The sequence below is a fragment of the Stenella coeruleoalba genome, assembly GCF_951394435.1.
Source record: "Stenella coeruleoalba genome assembly, chromosome: 10".
NCBI lineage: Eukaryota > Metazoa > Chordata > Mammalia > Artiodactyla > Delphinidae > Stenella > Stenella coeruleoalba.
Window position 1 is genome coordinate 67,576,275 of NC_137156.1, and position 23,873 is coordinate 67,600,147.

Consider the following 23,873-nt stretch of genomic DNA (forward strand, 5'->3'; position numbering starts at 1 on the left):
GGAAGCCCCAGTAATGTCCTTTTTGAAGGGCAAGAGCTAACAGTTGTGTAACATGCCTGGCAGATGGCAGCGGCTCTGTGAATATCCACCACCATTGTAATGACCGCCAAGGGGCAGAGCCTGGTCTAGCCCCAACGCTGTGGGGCCAAGCTCCGCACATGAAAGGAACAAAGCAGCCACCTGCATTGCCCTCACTGCCTAGAAGCCAACAGGTCTGGATCCAAGTTTTGACTCTCACTACCAAGCTATGTGACTTTGAGCAAGTCACTTAACCTCTCAGAGTCACAGGCTCCCCACAGGAAAAGGGTGATGCTGGTTCTCCTCAGGATGTGATGAGTACTGAATGAGGCGCTATCTGTGACCAAGCACTGTGGCCAACACAGCACTGGCCACACACCAGGGAGGGACGGTTGTTATGAAGGGTGTGCTAACCCTGTCCTGACTCCATCAGTCCTTAGGCGTTCAGCTGGGGCCTGGGCATTTGGGGTCAGTAGATCATGTGAGCCGACCTCCCTGGAACTTAAGCTGCTGAGGAGGAGAAGTGAACAGACAGGGAGAGACTGAGGACAGGATATGGCCAGAACTTAACGAAGCGAGGTCTGATCTGGCATGGGGCCAACTAATCCATAGCTGCAAAATCAGTTCCGTTAGCTCTCTTAATGAGCTACGAAAGCTGGGGAAATTAGTGCATGAGAGAATAATGGCACATGTCTGAGGCTCTAATTTGAAACCAGGGCTAAAAAGTTAGATTTGACATGACCAGCAACTCTCCAAATAGCACTGGTGCCCTTGTGGGGAGGGAGAGGGTGAAGTCAGTGACGGGGGGGGGGGGGGGCGGGGGGGGATGAGTCTGGGTTTATAAGGAAGATACTGAGGCCTTAAACAGGAAACTCCTGCTTCAAACCCTGAACTTGAGGTCAGTCTCTGCCACCCCATCCCGAGGCTATGGCCTCTGCTCTAAGTAGGCAAGGCAGCCAGCAGGGGTCCCACTAGCTGGCCAGGGGCAAGGGTGCAGAGTATTAATAACCACCTGCTGCTAACAGCACAAGGCAGGGTGGTCTCAACAGCTGGCTGTAAAATGAATCCTGCTCTTCCAGCAATGTCTCTCATAAAATTAGAGCTATGTTCCCATGGGAAAATAATCCCAAATAATTACAGAACTGGGAGCCAGAAGGGACCTCAGATATGGCTGAGTTGAAAAACTCTTAACAAGGAGGGAGTTTAGTAAATTCAAAGTGCTTTTTCTCATCTATAACCTCCCTCTGTAGAGAATTGGGGTTCTCCACAGTGAAAAAAATGAGTCGCAAACCTAGATTTTCCCATAATATTCTGTTCAGTTCCACTGCCTGAGTGTTTGGCGCTGAGTGTGTGTAACTGTGGTGTAATCGACGGCCCGGAGATGCAGCTCCTGAGTGTTCCAGCCTGCCCTTGCCTGAGGCTGGGGTGAGACCCGCAGGGTGGGAGAGAAGGTGTTGGGGGACACAGCAGTCCTTCCTGCCTCTCTCCTCTCTAACCTCTGGCATCAAACCAAGCTGGAATCCCAAGAAAGTGGAAATAATGGGACTTTAGTGGCCCACAGAGCAGTGACAGGAAGTGGATCCCTGGCCTCCATGAGGTTCCCTTTGCTGTAGGGTTAATAATGTCTCTTGGGCTGTGGTCTGTCATGAAATCCAGAGTTCATATTTTTTAATTTGCTGCTGCCTCACTGATGGGAGAGATTATAAACCAGCTGTCTTCCCCTGGAAGGAGTGGGTGTTCTGGCACAGGCCACAGCAGTTTGGCCTGGGCTGCAGGTTCATTGGCTGGGAGTGTGGAGGTTGGGATGGAGTAGGAGAGGCTGCTTGTCCAGCCCGGGGCCTTGGGGCCTCGTGTGTGTGTGTGTGTGTGTGTGTGTGTGTGTGTGTGTGTGTGTGACAGGTACTGTGAACACTTTTACTTGAAAAGAGCCCATCCTGGGGTGAGCTGGATGTGGACGCTGGCTGTGTGGGTGGGCGTGTGGGCCTGGGAAGAAGGGTGAAGAAGGGTGTTGGGGGCTGGTCCCAAGGCTGTGTCTTACAGAGTCACTGCAGACATCCCAGCTCTGTTTGATGCTCTAGGAAGGCAGACAGAGTACTTTTACAGCTCTGGGCAATGTGAGGTGATGGCTCCTGCAGTGGAGATGGGGCCTCAGTGGGAGAGGAGGTCTGAGCAGAGGGTCTAGGCTTGGTCACCTGCCAAGACAAGGCTGTTACAGGTTGAGTTGTAGCAGCAAGACCCCCAGTCTTTCTCCTTTTTTTTTTTTTTTTTTTTTTTTTTGCAGTACGCGGGCCTCTCACTGTTGTGGCCTCTCCCGTCGTGGAGCACAGGCTCCGGACGCACAGGCTCAGCGGCCATGGCTCACGGGCCCAGCCACTCCGCGGCCTGTGGACCAGGGCATGAACCTGTGTCCCATGCATCGGCAGGTGGACTCTCAACCACTGTGCCACAAGGGAAGCCCAAGACCCCTGGTCTTTCTTGGGCACCTCTCTGTGCCCAGTTCTCTGCTAGGCACTTCAGAGAAATAGAAAATATTGCACAAATAAATGGACAGATGGATGGGCCTTATTCTCTGAAGGGATCAAAATCAACATCACAGAGTCTGTAGACAAAAACATACCATGGCCCACACACTGACACACATTCCCCAGCCCCATACCACATACACCCGTACACACCCATGCACACACCCCTTATGTGCATGTACTCATGTGTACATTTACCCATGTTTCCATGCACACATACACACACCTACTCACATCCCTGCTCGTGCACACACCCATGCACCTATGCACACATTTATTTCAGAACAAGTTTCCCAAGTCTTGCAAGTAGTAGTTTTGGCCAGTGCCTCTCTGACTTGGGGCCACCCCCTCCTCTCATTTCCCCTCAGGGAGGGGTTGTCTGGATGCTCTCTCAGGAGTCCTGTTCTCCTCCCTGTCCAGCCTTACCTTACTCCATCCTGGTGGCCCCAGGGCAATGACTTCATCCTCCAGAGCCTCTTTTTCCTCACTCTATAAATTGGGGCTGATGGTCCCGCCCTACTTGCCTCACAGGGTGGCACCAGCATTCCCATGAGATAAGGGAAAAGAGTGTTTTGTAAACTGTAAATTGTTTTCCAGACAGTCAAATGATGCTGTTGTTTTCTCAGCTCCCGAACTCAAGAGTTCCTCCACCTACATGTAAACCCTGTGCTTGGGTGGAAAGGGACACAGCATGGAGGTAGGGAGGAGGCCTGGCCAGTTTTGAGGCTCCCATTCCACCTGGAGAGCTGGAGGGGCGTGGGCCCCTCTGCCCTCAACCTTTGCTGGGGTCCACTGTCTGGTGGGGTTGGTAGGGGTCTCGGCTGTCTGGCTACGGGCTCTGGGGGTAGGTGAGAGAATTTGGCAAAGGAGAGTGAGGGGAGAAGGGAGAGGTGGAAACCACATAATCAGAGACTGAGGCTACAGCATTGCCATTTGATCAAAGAAATATGGTCTCAAATTCGATGCTTGTGTAACTTCAGTGGGGCCCACAACTCAAGGAGAGCTGGGAGCCCTCCCTTAGGAGGAAGCCAGGGTTCTGTCTCACAGGCGTATAAGGGAGCCTGCTGGGCACTAGCTGGAGCTATGGAGCTGTCCAGGAGCCATCACAGACCCTCCAGCTTTGGTGGACCCCTGGGGGGCTCAGGGGATGTAGGATGGGAGTGAGGACAGGGTACGGGTGTGTTGCGTTGTCAGAAGGCCACCCCATCTTCTTTTCTTCACAGCTGTGGCTGGGGACCAAGACACCAGGTGACCCCCAGCAGCTTCAGGCATTTGAATATGGGGTCATTGGAGACCAGAGGCTGCTCCATGGGGACAGTGCTGTGAGAGTGGGACTACTGACCCCACTTTGCAAGGAGCCCCTGACCAGGGGTCCTCCCTGTGGTTCCCATCCCTCCCAGTCTAGCCCAAGCCCTGCATCTTAACACAAGGGAAACAGAGACACAGAGAGGCAAAGGACCAGCCCCAGGTCACACTGAGAATAAGAGTAGAACCTGGGGCTCCTGTCTCTTAGCCCTGTGCTCATTCCCATGCCTGGGAAGATGGGGCTCTTGCTGGGGGACACCTTTCGTGAAGGATAGTGAAGCCTCATATACTTGCATGAATGAAGCCAACTTGTAGCAATGGCCTTGTGGGCTGGAGGAGTCAGGATGGGCTCCTTGGAAGAGGAGGTAAAGTTCACCAGAGAGTGTAGGTTAGGTACCGTGGGCAGGAAGTCTGTCCAGGTTGTCATGTCTTTCATTTGTTGAGCCTTCCTGGGTCCTCAATTTAATCTTGTCCTCTCCTCATGATGGGTTGTGAGGGTTTCTTCCCTTTATCCCCACTTTATAGATTTGTTCATGAAATCTACAGATATTATCTGAGTCAGCGCTCTGTGCCTGTACTGGGACCCAGAGGTGACCAGGCAGACTGGCCCTGCCCTTGTGGGTCCACAGTCTGAGGCCAGAGGCAGCACAATGCCAGCCTGACTGGGGAAACAGCTGCATGATCTGGGGCCGGTTATTTCACCTCGCTGTGCCTCAGTTCCTCAGCTAAAGAATGGTGGTAATAAAGTCCCTTCCTCCTAATGTTTATCAAGTGCTCAGAACAGAGCCAGGCATACTGAAAGTGTAACATCTATATGTGTGTGTTTGTTTAAAGAGTTATCAAAGGAACAGGTTAATTGTAGGTCGTGAGCAAGTGATGCACAGGAGGGAGGAAAAAAGGGTGATGATGCGGGAGCTTTCTGGGGAGCTGGCAACAGTTTCTGTCTTGATGAGGGTGTGGGTCACAGGGTGTATGCAACTGTCAAAATTCATTGAACTGGACTCTTGAGATCTGTGTATGTAAAGTATACCTCAATAAACAAGCATATATAGAAAGAAAGTAAAATAAAGGATGAGGGGAGAATAAGGACCCTCGAGGTCCTCTTTAGACAGGTTGTCAGGGAGGGCTTCTGAGAGGAGGTGTCTTTGCGGGTACTCCTAGGAGAGGAGAAGACTTTGGCAAGGGGGAAGAAAGATGAGAACACTGAGACTCTAAGAGGTTTGGGGCCGCACTCAAGGTCACCCTGAGAGATCAAGAGAGACAGCCCTGGAGATTTCTTGGCAGCTGGCCCTGGGTGGGCCCAGGTGCAGGACTCTGTAATCTCCCCTTTAGAGAGACCTGGAGGCATTTATTGTGTTTTCTAGGGGCAGTTCTCTCCCCACCCCTGTGCCTGTTCTCAGAGCCTTGGCACTCAGAGAAGGACTATTTTAATCCATGTGGTAAATGGGATCCTAAATATGGACTGAGTAGGGTGGGAGGCATTGAGAGGCTCCAGCTCAGGACAGCTCCACCTGCTTCTCCTCCTCAGCAAAGCACAAGGTGCAGGCTCAGGCCATCCATCGTCCTCCTCCCTTCCCTTTCACACCCCTGTCTCCTTCCAGCCCCATGCCCATCATCCCATCCTTTGTTTGTTCAGGAGCCCAGTGTTTTCTGCCAGACCCCAGCCGGGGACTCCCAGGTAATCCCGACCTGTCTGTACCTTCAAGCTGCTTCCAGCCTGGTGGAGGTACAGAGGCAAAAACCACTGAGGGAGGTGCTGGGAGCACTTTCCAGAGGAGGAGACGTCTGAACTGACACCAGAACCTTCCTCAGAAAAAGGGAGTTAGCCCAGTAGAGGAGATGGAGCAAGAGTGCACCTGGCGTAGGCAGAGAGTGAGGCCTATTTGGGATCAGAACATACATCACTCTGACCAGAATCAAGTGCTCTGGGGCCAGGGTAGCAGGAAATGAGCTGAGAGAGGAAGACGAGCTCTGGATGCCAGGCGAGGAGGTGGCCTTTATACGGAGCACTAGTGGGTGGGGATAGGTAGTGAAGGACCAGAGAGAAAGAGGTAGGGCTGAGGACCCCACCGAAAGCATTTCAGCTGTGAGCTTGGGATTTTAGGAGAGAAGAGAGAGGACCCTGATATCGGGGTCGGGTACCAGAAACAGGGCAGAGTGAGGAGAGGGTCCAGGAGCCTGCCTGGGGGCCCTGGCAGGACATGGTCGGGTGGGCTAGGGAGGAGGTGGCAGGAGGCAGGGAGAAGTGTTAGGAGGCCAAGCAGAGAAGGGGTGCAGAGAGGACAGAGCAGGCAGGGAGGATGGTGCATCTTTGGTCCTGTGGCTAAAGCCTGAGGTGCCCGTGGCTTGAGTCACCTCAGGACACAGTGTGGTGGGGGGAGCTGATGTGGTGAGTGGGGGTGACCAAGCCTCTACCCACAGTGCTGTTAAGTAAGAAGCCGGTACATGGGAGATGTGTGGGCAGAACAGAGGAGGCAAAGGCAGCACGAGCAAGGGATCCATGGTTTCCAGGCTGGGAGCGTCTGCCTGCAGCCGTCTCCATGCACACCCCCATTCTGGACTGGTTAGTGGAGAAGGAACCCCGGAGCTGTTGGAGGGGCTTGCCCAGCTCCTTGCACCCCACACTAGGGTCAAGCTCCAGAGACCAAGGGGCAAGCAGATGCAGGGATTCGTTTCCGCCCCAGTTGATCTTTGCCTAGAGAGCTTGGTCCCAGAGCCTGCCCACACGTGCCCTGGCAGAGGGGAAACCATCCTGCAGAAGAAGAAAGCAAGGCCCAGGGTGGCCCAGGGTCCGGCGCGTACTGAGCAAGATGGAGCTGGTCTGAGCCTATCTTGGGTTCCAGCCCTGGTCTTCAGCCCTGTTCAGCCAGGAAGCAAACGTGAGCAGCCTTACCCGGGGGATGGCTTGTCCCTGCTCTCCCCATTCTGGGCCACCTCACCCTGCAGGCTGACGTCTCCACCCCCTGCACCTCCTCTGAGCATGACCACTTCAGGGTCTTGCTCATTTCCGGTGATTGGCTGTAAGGTTGACAGCCACAGCCCAGGGCTGAGTTAACCTGAACAAGGATCGTGACGCCCACCCACGTGCTGCCTGCCTTGATGTGATGTATCCTGTGGGGATGACTATTATTACTCCATTTTACAGAGTTGTGGGCTGTGGCTTGGAGCTGTGAATGTTAGCTTGAGGTCACAGTGAGTCATTGGAGGAATTTAGCTCCAAGCCCAGACCTCACCCCGCCAGGCAGTCACTTCCCTCGAGCAGGGTCCTCCTTGCTGCCAACCTCTACCTCTGGTCCACAACCCTCATGCCATCTCACTGTAAAAATGAGGCTCTGGCGATGTGTGGCTCCTGGCCTGGGGTCTCACAGGTGATGTGTGATTTGACTACGAAGTCCACTCAATTTCCACCTCAATTGCTGTCCCCAAGAAGGGAGGCAGGGGCTTCTCTGGCCTCTGAGTCCTTCCAAGCTTTCAGCTACTTTCCAGGGCTTCCTGAGCTACCAGCTAAGCTGCTTGAAGCTGACCCTCAATCAAGTCCAGAGTCTCATTGGACCACCAATCAGGAAAACCTGGATGTGAATCCTCATTTTGCCCTTCATAAGCTGGGGGACCTTAGGCAGGTCACAGGCCTCTCTGAGATTACGTGTCCTTGTCTGCAAAGTGAGGGCAGTGGCACTACTGGGTGGCTCCTGGGGAAGTGGATTTTAGGCCTGACAACTTTCTGTGCCTACCTGCCCTCAGCTCCTGTATGACAGCCCCAAGGCCCGGCAGGAGGTGGACCACCACTGGAAAGCCTCAGGCGGCCCCCACATTGTGCGCATCCTGGATGTGTATGAGAACATGCATCACAGCAAACGCTGTCTCCTCATCGTCATGGAATGGTATGCTGGCCCACCCTGCCTCAGTGCCTCATTAGTACCCCTGTGGCCCCCAGGCTCCCGCCATTCTTTAGGGGCTGTCTCTGTTCTTCAGATAGCATCTCCGGGAGGCCCCCCGCCAGCCTCTGAAGGGTCGCGGACCTGCGCAGCTGGCCACAAGGGCCTTCCTGCAAGGGTGGGAAGGAATCCACAGGGGCTCTAATGTGGCCTCCCTGGGTATGATTTCCACTCTGTGAGGATGGGCTGGAAGAGCTGAATGTAGGGGGTGGGGGAGAGATGTGGGGAAGAGTGGGAAGTACACTGTCCCCTCGGCTTTCTCCTTCCCACCTGGATTGGTGCTCCCACGGCCCCACCAGGTGCTGGGTGATCAGGGCCTAGATCCAGGAGCCAGCGGCTTTCTCCACCCTGGGCTTCTTCCACGAGCACTGTGGCTCAACCCTAACCTTCCTCAGACCCTGGGCCCTGTGTCTTGGCCTCCAGCTCCTCCCTGTCTGCCTTTAAAGTTCCCCCTCACCCCTCAGTGTAGCAGCTCTTAAGTCAGATTTGGGGTTCAGATCCTGGCTCTGCCACCCACTAGCTGTGTGACCTTGGGCAACTGCTAACCTCTCTGAATCGCTGTAACTCCCATGTAAAATGTGGAGGGAGATCTTGATATAGCATTCACCCTGTTCATTCTAAGTGCTCTATGTGTATTGCTGAATCAGTCTTCACAACTCTGTGAGGTTGGTGCTATAATCCCTGTTTTACAGAAGAGGAAGGTGAGGCACTGAGAGATGAAGGGACCAGCCCAGGATTACACAGCAGTGCACACAAAGGGTTTGCCCAGGGCGCAGCACACAGTAGGTGCTCAGAAAACAGTGGCCATGATGATGATAACTGACATCTCCTTCCTCACTTGGGGAAACCTGGATGAGGGTGGGGCTGCCAGGCAGGGTCAGTGCCCCTGGGAACACAGGTGCTCCCTGGTTAAGATCCTCCCCTAGTTCTAAGAGTTGAGTTCAACCCACCCAAGCCAACAGCCCACCATTCACCAGGCTCTGCAAGGCACAGGGAGGCTGAAGGTGACCGTTCCCCAGGAGAAGAGCGGCAGGGCTGGAGGCCTGAGCCCATGACTTGGGGTGGGGGCAGGTTGATGCCTGATTCTCCACCTCCCTGCCCACTTTCTCTAATAGCATGGAAGGCGGTGAGTTGTTCAGCAGGATTCAGGAGCGTGGCGACCAAGCTTTCACTGAGAGAGGTGTGTACGTGCAGCTGCACTGGGGATTTGGGCTGAGATGGCTCACGCAGAGTTTCTGTGTGATGCTGGGCAAGGCCCTGCTCCTCTCTGTGCCTCAGTTTCCCCAGCTGAATAAGAGAGGGTGGGACAGAGTGTTTATCTCCCAAGGGGTTCTGTGAGTCTGTGACACTTTGCCAGAGATCGGCTCTCCATGGCCTTGGGATGGAGGACTCCACGCCTCTTGGTGCCAACCAACAGTTGAGCTGGGGAGAGGTAGCCCAGGCCCGCTGAAAGAGCCCCAAATGAGATGAGGCCATCCCCAAAGGAAACTAGGGTGACCAGGGTGTGGGTATGGGATGGGGGCCCTGGGTGGGAGGAGTGCACCACCTTGTGCTTTCCCAGGAGGGATGATGGGTGGGGCCCCCTAGGCTGCCTGACCCTTGACTGACATCAGTGACCCTCTCCTCTGTCTCTGTCTGCAGAAGCTGCAGAGATCATGCGGGATATTGGCACCGCTATCCAGTTTCTGCACAGCTGGAACATTGCCCACCGAGATGTCAAGGTGAGGCTCCAGGATCCAGGTTCGGAGACCAGGGAAAAGAATACCATCCACAACCCTCAATGGTCCCAGCATCCACTAGATGGAGGCCACGTTCCTTGGTTGGCATTCAAGGCCTCTTCCCCCTGGCCAAGACTGCTCTTCTCAGCCTTTTCTCCCATGGTTCCAGCATATTCATTCTGCTCTAGCCAGATGGGTCTCCTTGTTTCCTTCAAACACTGTATAATCCCAATAGCCATAAGAATAACTGAATGCCTACTTCAAGCCAGTAGTCCTGATAAGCATCTCGTTTAATCCTCACCCAGCCCTGTGAGATGGGTGCCATTACCCATTTGACAGATGAGGAAACCGAGGCTCAGAGAGAGATTGTCTTGCTCAAGGCTGTGCAGTTGCTGCACTGGGCTTCATGCATTCATTTGTTCATTCAGCAAGGATTTTGTGGTGACAATATGCCAGGCCTCAGGAAGGGGCTGCCTTACAATGTTGGGGCTTCTGTGAAGTAACAGCCATAGTTTCCATAGGTGGAGCCCTCTAATGTCAACATTTTAGGGGAAAGAAGCCATGTGCTGGGCACTGGATGAAGGAGCAGAGGTAATCCCAGTTGCTGGACCTGCTTGCCCTTCCAGTGGATGGGCTTGAGAGATGTTCTCTCCAAACTTCCTATCCAGGGAGGACTGACTCTTACAGGTGATCAAGATCAGATGGATGAAATGCAAACCGAGGCAGCCTTACATACACACATGCACACACTTGCATCTGCCAGCCACCATCAGAGTAGAATCTGCAACTCCTGGGCCCTCAGGCCCACACTTAGAGCATGACACCCCCAGGCTTATTTCCTCCAAAGACTGGGCAGAGGAGACCTGAGGGCCCAGCTGCTGCATCAGGTTCTTCCTCTGGCTGACTACTGCCAACCCATAGAGTTATTCTTTGATTTTGGATACACGGGGAGCCGCAACAGTCTCACCTTTGCTTTATTTTGCAAAATAAACCATTGCTTTATTTTGGCCCTGGCTTCCTTTTTTTCTCCCAAGGGGAGAAAAGCCTTCTGCTGAGAAGATTCCTTTGTATAGATCAAAACTGCTTCCCTGTTTTTAATCCCAGTCCAAGGTTGCATCATCTCAAACAGGACCTGAGAAATAGCTTTCACTGGCTCCAAACTGGAACTCCATCTAACACCCATCCTTCTACCCCAGCTCTGCCGCTCCTCTCCATGGGCCTAGGTCCTACACATTCATTAAAAACCAGCTTCAGGGCTGCCTCCTCCATGCAGATTCCCCACTGCCTTCATCCCTCAGACTCTCTGTGCTCTGCAACCAGGAAAGATGGCCTCTGTGCAGCTCCTGGGGTCTTAGCTCCCAGAGCAACCTCAGGGGGGCTGTCCTGCAGGCTCATTCTGGGCTGGGTACAGGCTGTGTGCTTGGCAGCACTGGCTCGCTTGCAGCCCACCTTCCCCCGGAACCCTCATTTTGGCATCTCAAGGCAGCATCACCAACTCAAGCTTAGAATTTCCTGCCCCTGGGCTCTCCGTGGCACTCGGTTATCTGCAGCCTTGGTTGAACAACTGCCTCAGTTTCCCCTCTGTGAGATGAGGTGTCACCTCTCAGCCACATTAGTCTCCTCCATATTTGGCCTGTGTTGTTGTTTGCCAAGACCCAGGTCTTTTTAGTGAGATGGACCTGGCTCCTCCTGCATCAATCTGGATGAGGGAAGATTCTGCCCCCACCTGGTGCCTAACTCCAGACTAATGTTTTCTCTTCCTGGCCCAGCCTGAAAACCTGCTCTACACGTCCAAGGAGAAAGATGGGGTACTCAAGCTCACTGACTTTGGCTTTGCCAAGGAGACCACCCAAAATGCCCTGCAGACTCCCTGCTACACTCCCTATTATGTGGGTGAGTCCTTGGGATATGGTTTGTACCTATTTACCACACCCGCCTCACCCTGCTGTGGTAGGGGGCAGCCAGTGGGGTGCAGAAGCCAAAGGGTTAAAGCCCAGTGAGGAGGGAGGGGAGGATTCTGTCTGCGAGGAGGCGGTGACTGGGGGGCCGGAGGTTGCAAAAATATTCTCCCAAACTTCAGCTTCTGCTTTTGAAAATAGATCCAGGAAAATTCTGGCTGTGGCCTGTGAGCTGAATGACATCACAGTGGCTCTAAATATATACGTGATAAAAGGCTGCCATCAGCTTGGGATGGAGCCCAACTGTGGTTGTTTTTCTCTGGTTTTTATCTTCCTGAGAGTCATATTCAGAAAGTGGGCAGGCATTTCCTCCTACATTAGAGGGATGCAGGGTACCAGCCACCTGCCTTGTGGGAGAGGGTCCCTTAGGTGAGGGCATGGATGGGACCCGGGGTTGTACACGTACCCATGCTTCCTGGAAAAGCTCCCTGCTCCTCTGTGAGCGGGCAGCCCCCAGATCTGGAGAAGCCCCTGCTGAAAGTGCCCCTTCCCAGAGAGTGGGGTGATGACTCGTTTTACAGAGAGCTCTTCTCCCTCAGGATAAGCCTTCCAAGAGCTGTTTAAGGGGTGGGAAGCCCCCTGAGACAGCTGGAATGGCACTCTGTTTACCAGAACATGTTTTGCAGTATTTTGACTTAGAAATCTTCCGGCCTACCCATCTCATTGAACAGATGGGAAGACCAAGGCCCCATGGGATGGTAGCCAGGCTGACAGTGGAACCCAGAGCCCTGGCCGTGGCCCCTCCTTACCCATGACCTCGGCTGTACATTCAGGAGGCAAGGGACACAGGGCAGCTGGTGGGCTGAGGCCCTCTCACCTACGGCAGGACCCCATCAAACCCCAGACTGCCCTCCTCTCCCTCTCCTCCCACACCAAGACTGAGATGGCCCAAAGTAGCTAGGAGGCTATCATTTCTTACAGCCCAGTCTAAATTGGGATTATTTTATCTGGGAGCTGCTTTTCCTCCCGCAACTTCACACACATGCCGCCTTCCCAGAAGGTGCCAGACGCCAATCTGCTCTGCCCCATCCCCCAGCTTGGGCACCTGCTCTCCACCTTGTCCAGGATTTAGGCTCCTGCCTGGGCTTGAGGACCCTTGGGACTGAGGCCCTTCCTGTGCTCTCTGCCCTGGTAGCTCCTGAGGTCCTGGGTCCAGAGAAATATGACAAGTCATGTGATATGTGGTCCCTGGGCGTCATCATGTACATCCTGTGAGTACCATCCATCTCCTGCAGCCCCGTGTACCCTCAGAACCACTTCTGTCCCTGCCATCCTTGGTGAGGGGCTTGAGCAGGTCACTCTTCAAGGAGGCTGCCCTTCCCTTCTGGTCATGGGACACCTCTTCTTCAGGCTCCCTGAAGGCCTCCCCATGCCAAGGGCAGATGGTGGTCCTGGGATGAACACCAGAGTTCTGAGGGCTGGTATTATTGCCTTGGTGTCTGGCTGCCTGTCTCCCCAGTCAGGGTCTTGGGGGAGGAGAATGGGTCCACCCTGGCGCTTCCCCCACACCTGTGCCGAATGACCTCTGCCCTCCCCTAGCCTATGCGGCTTCCCGCCCTTCTACTCCAACACGGGCCAGGCCATCTCCCCGGGGATGAAGAGGAGGATCCGCCTGGGCCAGTATGGCTTCCCCAATCCTGAGTGGTCAGAGGTCTCTGAGGATGGTGAGTGAACCTCTGCCCCATCTTGCTCCTCTGGACCCCATAAGCCTTCCTTCTGGGAGAGAACACTTTGGTGTCAAACTGACCTGTATTCAGATCCTAGCTTCCCCAGCATCCCAGCTTTGTGGTCCTAGGCAAGTCACCTAACCTTTTTGAACCTCAGTTTCTATATCTGCCAAATGGGCTCAAAACCTGCCTCCTCAAAACTTCCTCTAACTCCTGTTCATATTTTCCCTTTGGAGACCACAAACAAGTCTGCCTCATATCAATTATCTATTGCTGCCTAACAAATTACCCCAAACACTTAATGCCTTAAAACAAGGAACGGTTATTAGCTCACTGTTTCTGTGGGTTAGGAATTTGGGAGCGTGTGCAGAGCTGGTGGTCTCTGGGAGGGGGGGACTGGCTCTGAGGAACTTCGCAGCCTCACCACTCCCCTCTCATCACTAGCCAAGCAGCTGATCCGCCTCCTGCTGAAGACAGACCCCACAGAGAGGCTGACCATCACACAATTCATGAACCATCCCTGGATCAACGTGAGTGCCACCTCGTTCTATGGTGGGCAGGGTGATGAGCTTGAGCAGGGCTGCCAGAAGAGTGATGGCTCCGGAGTCCCTGCCGTGGGCCACAGATGTGTGGTAGTGCCCCACCTATAACCTGCCTTTGCCACCACTCATGTCAGGCTCCTTCACCTCCCTGAGTCTCCGTTTCCCCATCTGAGACTGGAAGAAAGGGGGTGGGGTGGGGCAGCCAGTGTTGTCCCGGGTGCCCGCAGGGTCTGATCCACGGGCCTGGGGCTCCTTCCAGCAATCGATGGTGGTGCCACAGACTCCACTCCACACAGCCCGAGTGCTGCAGGAGGACAAAGACCACTGGGATGAAGTCAAGGTGGGTGGACTCTCCCTCAGCCTCCCTGCAAGTAGCAGGGTTTTGGAAAAAGGGACTCCACGGTGGTGACCACCCAGAACCTGGGTCTTCGGTCCCCTCTCGCCTTATGTCAGTGACTGCAGCCGTGGTCTGACCGTGGCACTTGGAGCACTGGGCTGCGCTACCCCATTCAGGGTGGTGCTCCTGGCTCACGCCCTCGGTGAACGGGGGCTTTGGGGTCAAACCGAACAAGCTTTGGCCATAATCCCTCCTATGATTTGCAACATTTGGGAGGGTGGTCAGCCTGCTTTTAGACTTAGGGGAGGCCAGATTTGAGCCTATGGGGCAGCAGTTCAGAGCCTGGGGCAACCAGGGCACAGTCTTCAGGCGCTGGTGCCCTGGGTGCACAGCAAGACGGCGTCCCCTGCAGGCCTTGTGGTTCTGAGCAGGTGACATTGGTCCAAGTCCCTGTCCTACTTACCCTTGGTATGGTCCCAGGGAGTCACTATACTTTCTGTGCCTTTTTGGATAAGCCCAGTGTCTACCACAATGGACTAGAGTGAAGCTCATATGAGGCAAAGGGATGGGCCCAGTGCTGGCTACACAGGGGGCTCTCGGGCAGCATAGATGGTCACTGCCATCACTGATATTATTAAGGGGCTACTCAGGCAGGAGGTGATGTCTCTTGAGGTCAGTGTACCTGCCCTCCCCCCACATCTGTCCCCAGGAGGAAATGACCAGTGCCCTGGCAACCATGCGGGTGGACTATGACCAGGTGAAGATCAAGGACCTGCAGACCTCTAACAACCGGCTCCTCAACAAGCGGAGGAAGAAGCAGGCAGGAAGCTCCTCGGCCTCTCAGGGCTGCAACAATCAGTAGCTCATGCGGCTGTGGGGGAGCTGGGCCTCAGCCTGGAGGACACACTGGAGGGGCCTGAGGCCCTGACCCAGAGGGCCCAGGCTCATGGTTTTTAACAAAAGGATTATTTTTGTTATGTTTTAATTTGTCACTTGGAACTTCAGGATGGGGGGACGTGACCCTGATCCTTCAGAATTCCAGCCCAGGTTCAGGCCCTAGACAAGGGCCAAAACCTGGGGGCTAGGGAGCCACCTGCTGCAGCTGCAGTGCCTTTGACCAGAGTGGCCTGAATGAACGGTGACTTTGTCCTGCCCTGGGCATGGCCTTAGACTTCTAGGCCACTGGGAGTTGTGGCTGGGCGTCCCTTCTTCTGTGGAAACAGCTCCCTGGAGGGTGGGCAGATGGGCCTGGCCTTGGGAAAGGCATCCGGCCACTGGTTGTCATGGTGACCAGGGACAGAGTTGCTGTCTCTGAATGCTGAGTGAGTGAGCAAGGGAGGGAGAGGGGCAAACGAGGGTCTGCGTGCCTTCTTGGGGAGGCTGCTCTCCCTCACGCTGCATGCCTCTCTCAGGCTCACCCCTCTTTGGTCTCCCTGAGGCTGCAGGGTCAGTCTGCCTGGCTCTCTGGGTGGTCCAGCCCTGTCTTGCTGCAGCCCCATCCCACAGGGTCCTTGGAGTTCTCCTTGCACAGAGTCCATGGGCCCAGCATCCTGTTACTACCCCCCACCCAAAGAGTAGCCTCTCGTCTCACTGCGAGTGGGAGGTATTTTTAACCCTTTTTTTTTACTTTGGAAATGTCACTGTGACAAAAGCTAAAACAGTTACCCTGCCCCTACCTGCTCACCAGATCCCAGGCAGGAAAGCCTTTCCTTAACTGTTCATCCTCTACTCTGTCTTGATTGATGGCAGGGGTTGTCTCTTGGTGCACTTTTGCGAGAGTGGATAGCTTGGGGCAGGGCCAAGGGCTCCCCGTTAATCAGGGGTCTCTTTCTATCCTCCGGGTCAGACCCGAGGCAGCGGAGGGCTGCTGTGTGACGCTTAGAGGGTCTGGTCCTGGCTGTGGCAGAGTCAGAGCAGAGAGTGCCCCTTCCTTGCTGGTCCAGGCTCACCCAGCCCCACACTGCCCAGGCAGCCTCAGGGTGCTGAACGCCTGATATGGGCCTGGCAAGTGCCTGACCCCCGGCCTGTTTGCTGGTTCCTTACACTTCTCTCACGGGCAGGGAAATCCTAGACCACGTCAAATAGGGTGGTCACACTTTTTGTAAAACACTGCTGGGTTTTACATCCAGATATTAGTAAACAACATTTTGACATTTTCCCCTTGTTTCTGAGTTTCTCTTTGTCTATATGAGTGGACAAAAGTGGCCTAAGGGCATGTCCTCACACCTACTAGTGATTTCACTGCTGCTGGACAGGGTGCCTCAGGCCTGGTAAACATGCCAGACTGACTCCAGGTCCACCCTGGTCTCACCAGGCATGGGAAGGTCATGGGAGCTAAGGGATGGCAGCTGCCCCGTGCCCCCAGCTCTGTGCTGCCCGGTGCGCTACGTGTGTGACACCCACCCCCAGCTTGGTGTGTGCCAGCGTCTGCCCACAGTGGCCACCCCCAGCTGTGTGCCAGCCTGCTGAAGGGCGGGCAGAGCGCCTGCTGCAGCGCTGAGCTATTTTCAGAAGCTGCCAGATTTCATTTGGCAGCGAGGATGTCGGGGAGGGGAGGGGGCGGGACGCTGGAGACTCTTTTGACTACTCCAGCGACGGAGCACCCTCAGCCCTCGGGAGCCCTTGCGGGCAGCCTCGAGGGGGACCCTGACTGACATATTCCCCCAGCTCCTGTCCTCTCCATTTCCCAAGAGCTCATCTGACACCTGCAGCACTCCTCCCCCCACCTCCCTTCCCCTCAGGGTGTCGGGGAGGGTGGGAGATGTTAGAAGGCAGCGACAGGCAAGCCACCTGAGCTGAGTGCTGCTTCCTAGCCTGGTGACCTTGGACAAGTCTCCCTGCTTTCCCGCCTTGATTTCCTCACCTGTGTATTGGGGTTGATGATGTCCACTCTGGGGAGACATCTGGGGGATCGGACAGATGATGTGTAAAGTATTTAGTGGGGTGCCTGGTGCGTGGCTCGTGTCCAGCACCCGTTTGCCACCCCAGCATCCTTAGCTGTCAGGAAGGAGAGAAGTACCTGAAATTGCTCAAGGGAAAAGCAGCCCAGCCCCCAATCTACCTCTGGGACTTTCCACCCAGAAAATCAGGCTTTCTCCACCCATGGGCTCTCACTCCCAAGGACCTGCTCTCCAGAACAGCATCATATGGGCTTCCTGGACCTTGGTTCCAGCCCTGGGCTTCATACTTGAAGGGGTGGCCCACCCTTCTCAAGGACCCCTGAGGTCTCCAAATGAATTCTGGGGGCCTCACAGAGCCTGTGGTTCAGACCAACCCTTGTCATGTACTCTGCCCAGTGAAACGCTCGCCAGCTGCAGAGGCAGGTAAAGTCTGTCTAGTCACAAAGCTACAGAGGTGCAGACGGACTCCTTCACTTGGCTACTTAGTGCCCACTCCCGGAGACCCTGTGCTGAGTGCAAGGAAGGCAGCAGTGGAAGCTGAGGATAGAGTCTCACCTCGGGGAGTTTACACACATGAGGGAGAAGGACAAAATACCACACAAATACATGTTGAATCATGGACTTGATATTTTCTATGAAGGAAAGACGTGGCTTGCAAAGGAGGTGTCATTGTGCAGTTTAAGCCAAAGAGGTAATTTATGCCCCAGTGGCTGGGGAGGGTGCCTGGTAGGTTGCAAGGCTGAAGGCAGAATCGCAGGACCAGGACCTTAGGGACAGAGAGACTCTGTGCGCCCCTCAACTTTGCCTGTCTGTGCTTCTCTCGGGGGCTGGCCTTGATCTTCCTTCTGTACTGCCTTCTCCACATGCAAGACCAGAGCTTCAATAGTCCTAGCAGGGAGGCATCTGCTCAGCTGTCTGCATGCCGTTCCCAGGTTTCTTATTGGCCATACTTGGCCCATTGCTGTTGGTGGGGGCATGCCCCCTCCTATGACTAGGTGGGGAGGGGTGCAGCAGAGGTAATTAGCAGAGGAGAGGATGGAAGGATTGCCCGTGGATCTCCCATATCTGTGTGGCCACTTCCAAGAGTCCCTGAGGAGGCTGGCCCAGCGACATCTAGCCCGGGGCCTGGCCCCCTGATCTCTGGCATCAGGTACAACTCTCACAAGCCAGGGTTGGGAGGCTGGATGCCTGGCCAGATCACACTCTTTGGGCCTCAATGTGGCTGTCTGTGAAATGGTAGCAAATCCTGACAATTAGCTGGTATCAGGTGAGCTAAGAAACCAAGGGGCCACATGTTCACATCGTCCTATTCAGACACATGCATTTGCCCGGGCTTCATGTGGTTTCCCGAGGTGCTTTCAATAAAGAATCCATAAGAAGTGTATTCACATGTGTGTGCGTGTGAGTGCACGTGTGTGTGTGTGTGTGAGAGAGAGAGAGAGAGAGAGAGAGAGAGAGAGACGTTTCTTCCCAGTGATGCTCCCCCTGACCCAGCCGACAGCAGCGTTCTCTGTCTTACAAACCTGGTGCTGGCCGGCTTTCAGCGGCCTGGCTCATTGCTATTCCACACCAGCCCCTCTGCGCCCTCGATTCAGCCCCTCCACTGCAGCGGCGGAATTGAGCCTCCAAATGCAGCTTGCCGCAACCTCTGCAGGGGTCTCAATGCTTCCAGGGCTGCTTGAAACTCTCTCTCTCTCTCTGGCAGGCGTGGGGAGGGGGCACAGGTCCCGGGTAGCTGTCTCCGAACCTGGCTGTCTTGGGCTGAGCCTTTGAATCCCTAGTGGGTTCTTACGGCTGCCCCCAAACCCAGCAGGATAAAATTCTCCCCTTTGTTCCTCTGGATAGCCAGCATGTTCACCCCTTGGAATTGAGGCCAGCAGGCAAGGAAGGATCTGGGAAGCCCACCTCCCACCCTGTGTGTGGAGTGGGGTGGGCTTATTTAGTTTGGAGCCAGGGGATCTCAGCTCTGGTTTACATGAAGCCTTGGGCAAAGCTATTCCACCTTTTGAGGTTCCCTATCAGTAAAATGAGACATTTATTAATCCGGGCCAGATCCTCCCTGCACCCTTGGTAGACATGCTGCCACTAGTTGGTGGATTATGAGAATGCTCTATGGTCTCAGGCAGGTAATGCACTTTGCTGGGCCTCAGTTTTCTTACCTCTTAAATGGGAGTAATTCTCACAAGGGTGGGGCAGGACTGCAGTGGAAGAGGGGAGGGGTGGCCAAGCCACAAAACCTTGGTCACCAATGCAATGCAAGTGTCTGCTACCAGACATTACCAGGCCTCTGCCAGTTCTGCCCTCTCTCTGTTTCCCCTGACCAGGAGAAGGCAACCAGTGACTCAAGGGAACCAGTTTCCTGGGATTCAGAGGAGCTGGTCAGGACAGGTTAGTTGGGGTGTGGGGCCACCTGCTGGTCACCTGGTGAGTATTCAGTAGATGCCTACTGTGTGCCAGAGCCTGAGGCAGCTGTGGTTCTGCCTAGGTGGAGGGGGAGACGACAACATCATAATGAACAGCTGCCATTTACTGAGTGCCTATTGTACGCCAGGACTATGTGGGGGCTTTACCTGGATCATCTCACTTAGTCCTCACAGTCCCATCTCACAGATGGAGAAACTGAGCCCTCAGACTCTTAGCTGGAGGAGGTCAGAGGAAGGGATGCTACTTTTGGCTGGGGACAATCATAGAGGGCTTCCAAGAGGTGGTGACACGTGAATTTGAAGGGCAAATTTGGATAGACAAAGATTTGGGAAAAGCGCATTCCAGCTGACAGGTATGGGGGAGGCAAGGCGAGGAGGCAGGAATGGAATGTGAAGAATGGAGAACAAGTCTGTTTAACCGGTGAGAGGCAGGAGGTTGCTCATTTCCTCATCCCATCTCCTGTAGGTAGTCAGGGTGGGGACTTTAGGGGTGAGACAGTGGGTACCTGGTGGCAGCTTCTCTCTCTTAGTGCTCCCAGGCCAATCTCATGTGTGGAGGATGCATTCCCTCCTCCCCATATCCACATCTGCCTCCCCTAGAGATACACCCGGCTCTTGATGCTGGTTTGTCAAACTATCTATCCACCTCCTCTTGCTGGTATGGCCTTTTCAGGTGGCTCCAGAGTTGGATCTTTCACACTGGACTCCCTGCACCCTCAGGATGTGGCCTCTGCTTCCAGCAAAGCTATTTTGTGTACTGGATTTTCTCCTGAGATTTAATTTGAACCAGAGTTTATGTGCTTTAAAAAAGTTTATGGACCATTGAACTAGACGCTTAACACTTATCTCAAATCGTGCAGTATGATCCCATTTTACAGATGGGAAACCGAGACTCAGCATGACTAAGTACTTGCTGGGGTCCATGGCTGGGCTCTGATATGAAAAAATGGCTTCAAGATTGTCCTTTCTCCCACTGTCCTCAAAGGGTCCAGACTTCATGCGGACAGGCAGAGAAGAGCCACCTGCAGGGTCTGATGGGCTGCAACAAGTGCTAATAAGGAGAGCAGAGATGATGGGGTGATCGTGGCTCTCTTAGGCAGGGTTGTTTTCCTCTTTCTGGTGGGGGTTTGAGAGAAAGTTGGGACAAAGAGGAGGTGATGGGGATGAGGAGGTATTGGGGAGGCACTGGGGAGCCTGCCTCATCCCCAAATACCTGCCCCTGATTCAGCGGCTGTGTGGATAAAGTAGATTATGCCCCCAGATCCACTCCCAGCCTTCAGCGTGGTCACATCAAGCCAGAGAGACCAGCAAGCCGATCCACCATCAGACCTGGAAGAGATCCTCTGTGCAGAGCAAGGTAGGCCCTTCAGCTGCCCTCTGGAGTAGCCCCCCAGTGTGGTGAACCTCCCTAGTGCAGCCTCACTTCCAGTTGATGGGACCTCGACTCATGGGCCATGTGTCCCCACCAAAGAAAGGCCCAGTGAGTGAGGGGCTGGGCTACCCAGCTCTGGGTCTGGCCTGCTCCAGTTACACACTGGAGCCCATGTTTTGAGCATCTAGAGTGTGCCAGGATGTCTCATACGTGACCTCCCTCACTTTTCTGTCCTTCCAATAGCTTTCTAAGCAGGGATTATGCCCATCTCGCAGATGAAGTCACTGAGGCTTGAGTAGCATGGGGATAAAGTGCCCAGGTTCCTCCATGTGGTGAGTGGCAGGGCGGGGGGTCTGAATCCGGGAGCATGGGGCTCTAAGATCCCCTCCCGAACAGAAATGCTCTCCCTGCCCAAAGAATCCCAACCCTGCATGACCCTTCCCTGATATTCTATGTCCCTGGCTGCCAGAGGAAGGGCCCTTGGTGGGGGGCTCCCATGCTCTCTGGCCCCCAAACCTGAGTAGGGAGTGCCAGGCACCTCTCAGCATGGTTTAAGGCCAAGGCATTTCCCTGTGGCTGAGATGGAAGTTGAGCTGGGTCACACAGCCTGGGGCCCCTTCCAGCTCTGCTCTGTGACCATGGACAACTCCCTTAACTCCTCTGAGCCCATCTCCTCATTAGAACATGTGGACAGTGACACCTGCCCCCTGGACCATGAGACTGTGAAAGGTGAGGCACGATGCCCTGAAGAGCTCTCAGCATATCATAGGTCCTAGAAAATGTCGCTTCACACAAAAGACTGTAGAGTTTGACGGTGTATGGGGAAGTATTGAGTGGAGGCTGAAAGCCTTCAGAAAGGAGGCTGTCTTCCTGGGAAAAGCTGCAGTCAGGGCCCCTGTCTGAGTGAGCTGCCCACCTGCCCTGGGGACCTCTCTTTCTGAATGTCCCTTTCAGGCCAGGGTCTAGTGGGCTGTGCAGCAGGGCTGGCCAGGGCTGCTGGGGAGACAGTGAGGCAGAGGAGGCAGCCAAGGCAGGTCCGAAGAACTACTCCGCACAGGGTCGTGAAGGTATCCAGGGAATGTGGGGCACAGGGCTGGTCACCACGCCAGCCAGATGAGGGGATGGGCTGACCTAGAGTGTCTTCTATGGGCAAGCCTCCCTGGACCATTGGCTGGGGCAACCTAAGCAGACAGAACTTCTTTAATGACAGAGTCCATAGCCAAAGTGGGGTAACAGACACGGACAGGAAGGTCAGGGAAGGTTTCCGAGAAGGGGAATTCAACTGAGGAAGAATGACCAGAAGAAGTTGCTGTAAGAAGAACAAGAGGAAGGGTATCCCAGATGGAGGGAATAGCAAGTGCAAAGGCCCTGGGGCTGAAAAGACCTTCAAGTATCTGAGGAGCAAAAATGAGTGCAACATGCCTGGAGAGTGCTGCTCCAGCCTCTCTCGGACAGAAGTGAGTATGTGGACTGCCTTATGGGGCCCCAGGAAATTGGGCTTTTTGGAGTGCCTTTCTATATGCTCTGCCACTGACCACCCAGAACAGGGTCCGACCTAGGGCTCAGGGCAGCTTGGCCAGATGTGAATCAACCCTTACGTGGCCCTTGACTCCCCAGATATGGCTTTAATATCTAATCGTTGACGATAAATTGAACTCACTAAACTGTGGATGCAAAGCTTGCTGGAGCTGTTAACATCAGCAAAGCCAGTAGCTGTGTCTATTTCCACACAGAGAAGATGCAATAAAATATAACTCACCTCTGGAGATAGATTCTGTAGAGCTAGGGCTCTGCCCTCTGGGCCCAGGAGAGAGGGGATCAATTCCTCTTGGTGAGCTCCTATAAATGGGGTTCAAACTTATTGGAATTATGTGAGTGCTCGGGTGGGAGATCCTAGGGTGCGGGGTGTGCAGAGATTCTTGGCAATGACTATGTACTATAATATAATCTCAGTCAGCAGGAGACAAGGCCCTCCTCTCTCCAGCACATGAGTCATACAGGCCAGGGGCCTGGGTTGGGAGCACTGTCAAGGGATGAGTGGGCCTGACCCGGAAGGTTTTCTTTCTTCTGTTATTCTGATGGTCAGGTGGGTTTTCTCAGAGAGCTAATTCTGCGGAATAAATCCTGCCCATCTGAAGCTGGGAGGGGTGCCTGGAGTAGGCAAAGATGCAGTAGATGGGAAGAGGTTTGGGAGAAAGACAGGTACCCAGGTTCTGCCCTCCGGAAGGAAGGTGGTCAGAGGTCAGCTGATTTGCCCAAGGTCATACAAGGTTAGTATAGTAATGGAGCTGTGAACAAAAGAAAGCTCCCTGGAGATGGCCCTAAATTGGGGGGTGGAGGAGGAGGGCATCAGGACTGGAGGGGCCTAGAAGAGCTTGCGGGTTCCAGCTTCAGGGCTTCTGATGTCTCCTCTTCAGAGTACAATTACCTCGAGGGAAAAGTGGTAACTCTTGGGCCTCTGCACTTTCTCCCCTCTGTGTGTGACTTCCTGGACCGGCCAAACCCAGCCCTCCAAGGATGGGAGTGGATCCTGAAGCAGTGAAAATCAACACAGGTGTGGTTCTGACATGGCTTTGAGAGCTGGAATGGATGAATAGATAGAACCTGGGAAGGTCAGAGCTTGAAAGTGCCTTACTGCATTTAACTCCCGTTTTATGAGTAAATAGAGGCTCACAAGCCAGCCTCTCAGCCTAACTGTCTGCCCCCCACATGAAGTCGCCCTATCTGCTAGCTTCCCTGGCCTCAGAGTTCCCTCTCAGGTCTTCGTGGCTCTCACCTGCTGCAGAGCTGTTTTCCATTTTTGCTTGTTCCTAAATAGGACTTTATCAGTGACTGTGCCTGGGGCCTCCATGGCTCTTAATTAGGCTTCCTTGAGTTTCCTTTGCAGAGGCCTTTGGGTGAGGGGAGTGTTAGTGCTTCCAGTGCATAGAGAGCCTGGAGGCCTGAAGGGTGGGGCTTTCAGGCCCCATCTCTGCCCTGTGCAGGTCTGCTGGAGCCCAGGGGGCTTCGAGTCTGAGACCGCTGGCTCCTGGCTGGCTGCTGCTGTTCCCCCTTCTGCCTGGACTGGGGCTGCCTGAAGGCTGGACACACACAAAGGATTTCCCGGCTGTGCCCTGAGGATGGGGAGGGGCTGCAGCTGTGGAAATGTTGGGAGCCATAGCCCATTTGATCTGGAA

At 54.4% G+C, this 23,873-nt stretch overlaps 1 protein-coding gene across 3 annotated transcripts in view; it reads left to right on the forward strand.

Moving 5' to 3' along the window:
• The window catches only part of MAPKAPK3 (MAPK activated protein kinase 3), a 44,175-nt gene extending 22,013 nt beyond the window's left edge, over positions 1–22,162 (forward strand). For 2 of the 3 annotated variants that reach the window (XM_079934748.1, XM_079934750.1), the window contains 9 exons: positions 7,587–7,726; positions 8,896–8,960; positions 9,422–9,501; positions 11,268–11,391; positions 12,592–12,667; positions 12,996–13,120; positions 13,568–13,653; positions 13,925–14,005; positions 14,712–22,162. In XM_079934748.1, the coding sequence (XP_079790874.1) occupies positions 7,587–7,726; positions 8,896–8,960; positions 9,422–9,501; positions 11,268–11,391; positions 12,592–12,667; positions 12,996–13,120; positions 13,568–13,653; positions 13,925–14,005; positions 14,712–14,864 (930 nt within the window). In that variant the 3' untranslated portion in view covers positions 14,865–22,162. The remainder of the gene's footprint in view (positions 1–7,586; positions 7,727–8,895; positions 8,961–9,421; positions 9,502–11,267; positions 11,392–12,591; positions 12,668–12,995; positions 13,121–13,567; positions 13,654–13,924; positions 14,006–14,711) is intronic. The other variant, XM_079934749.1, reaches the window with a different exon arrangement.
• The last annotated feature ends 1,711 nt before the right edge of the window (positions 22,163–23,873 follow it).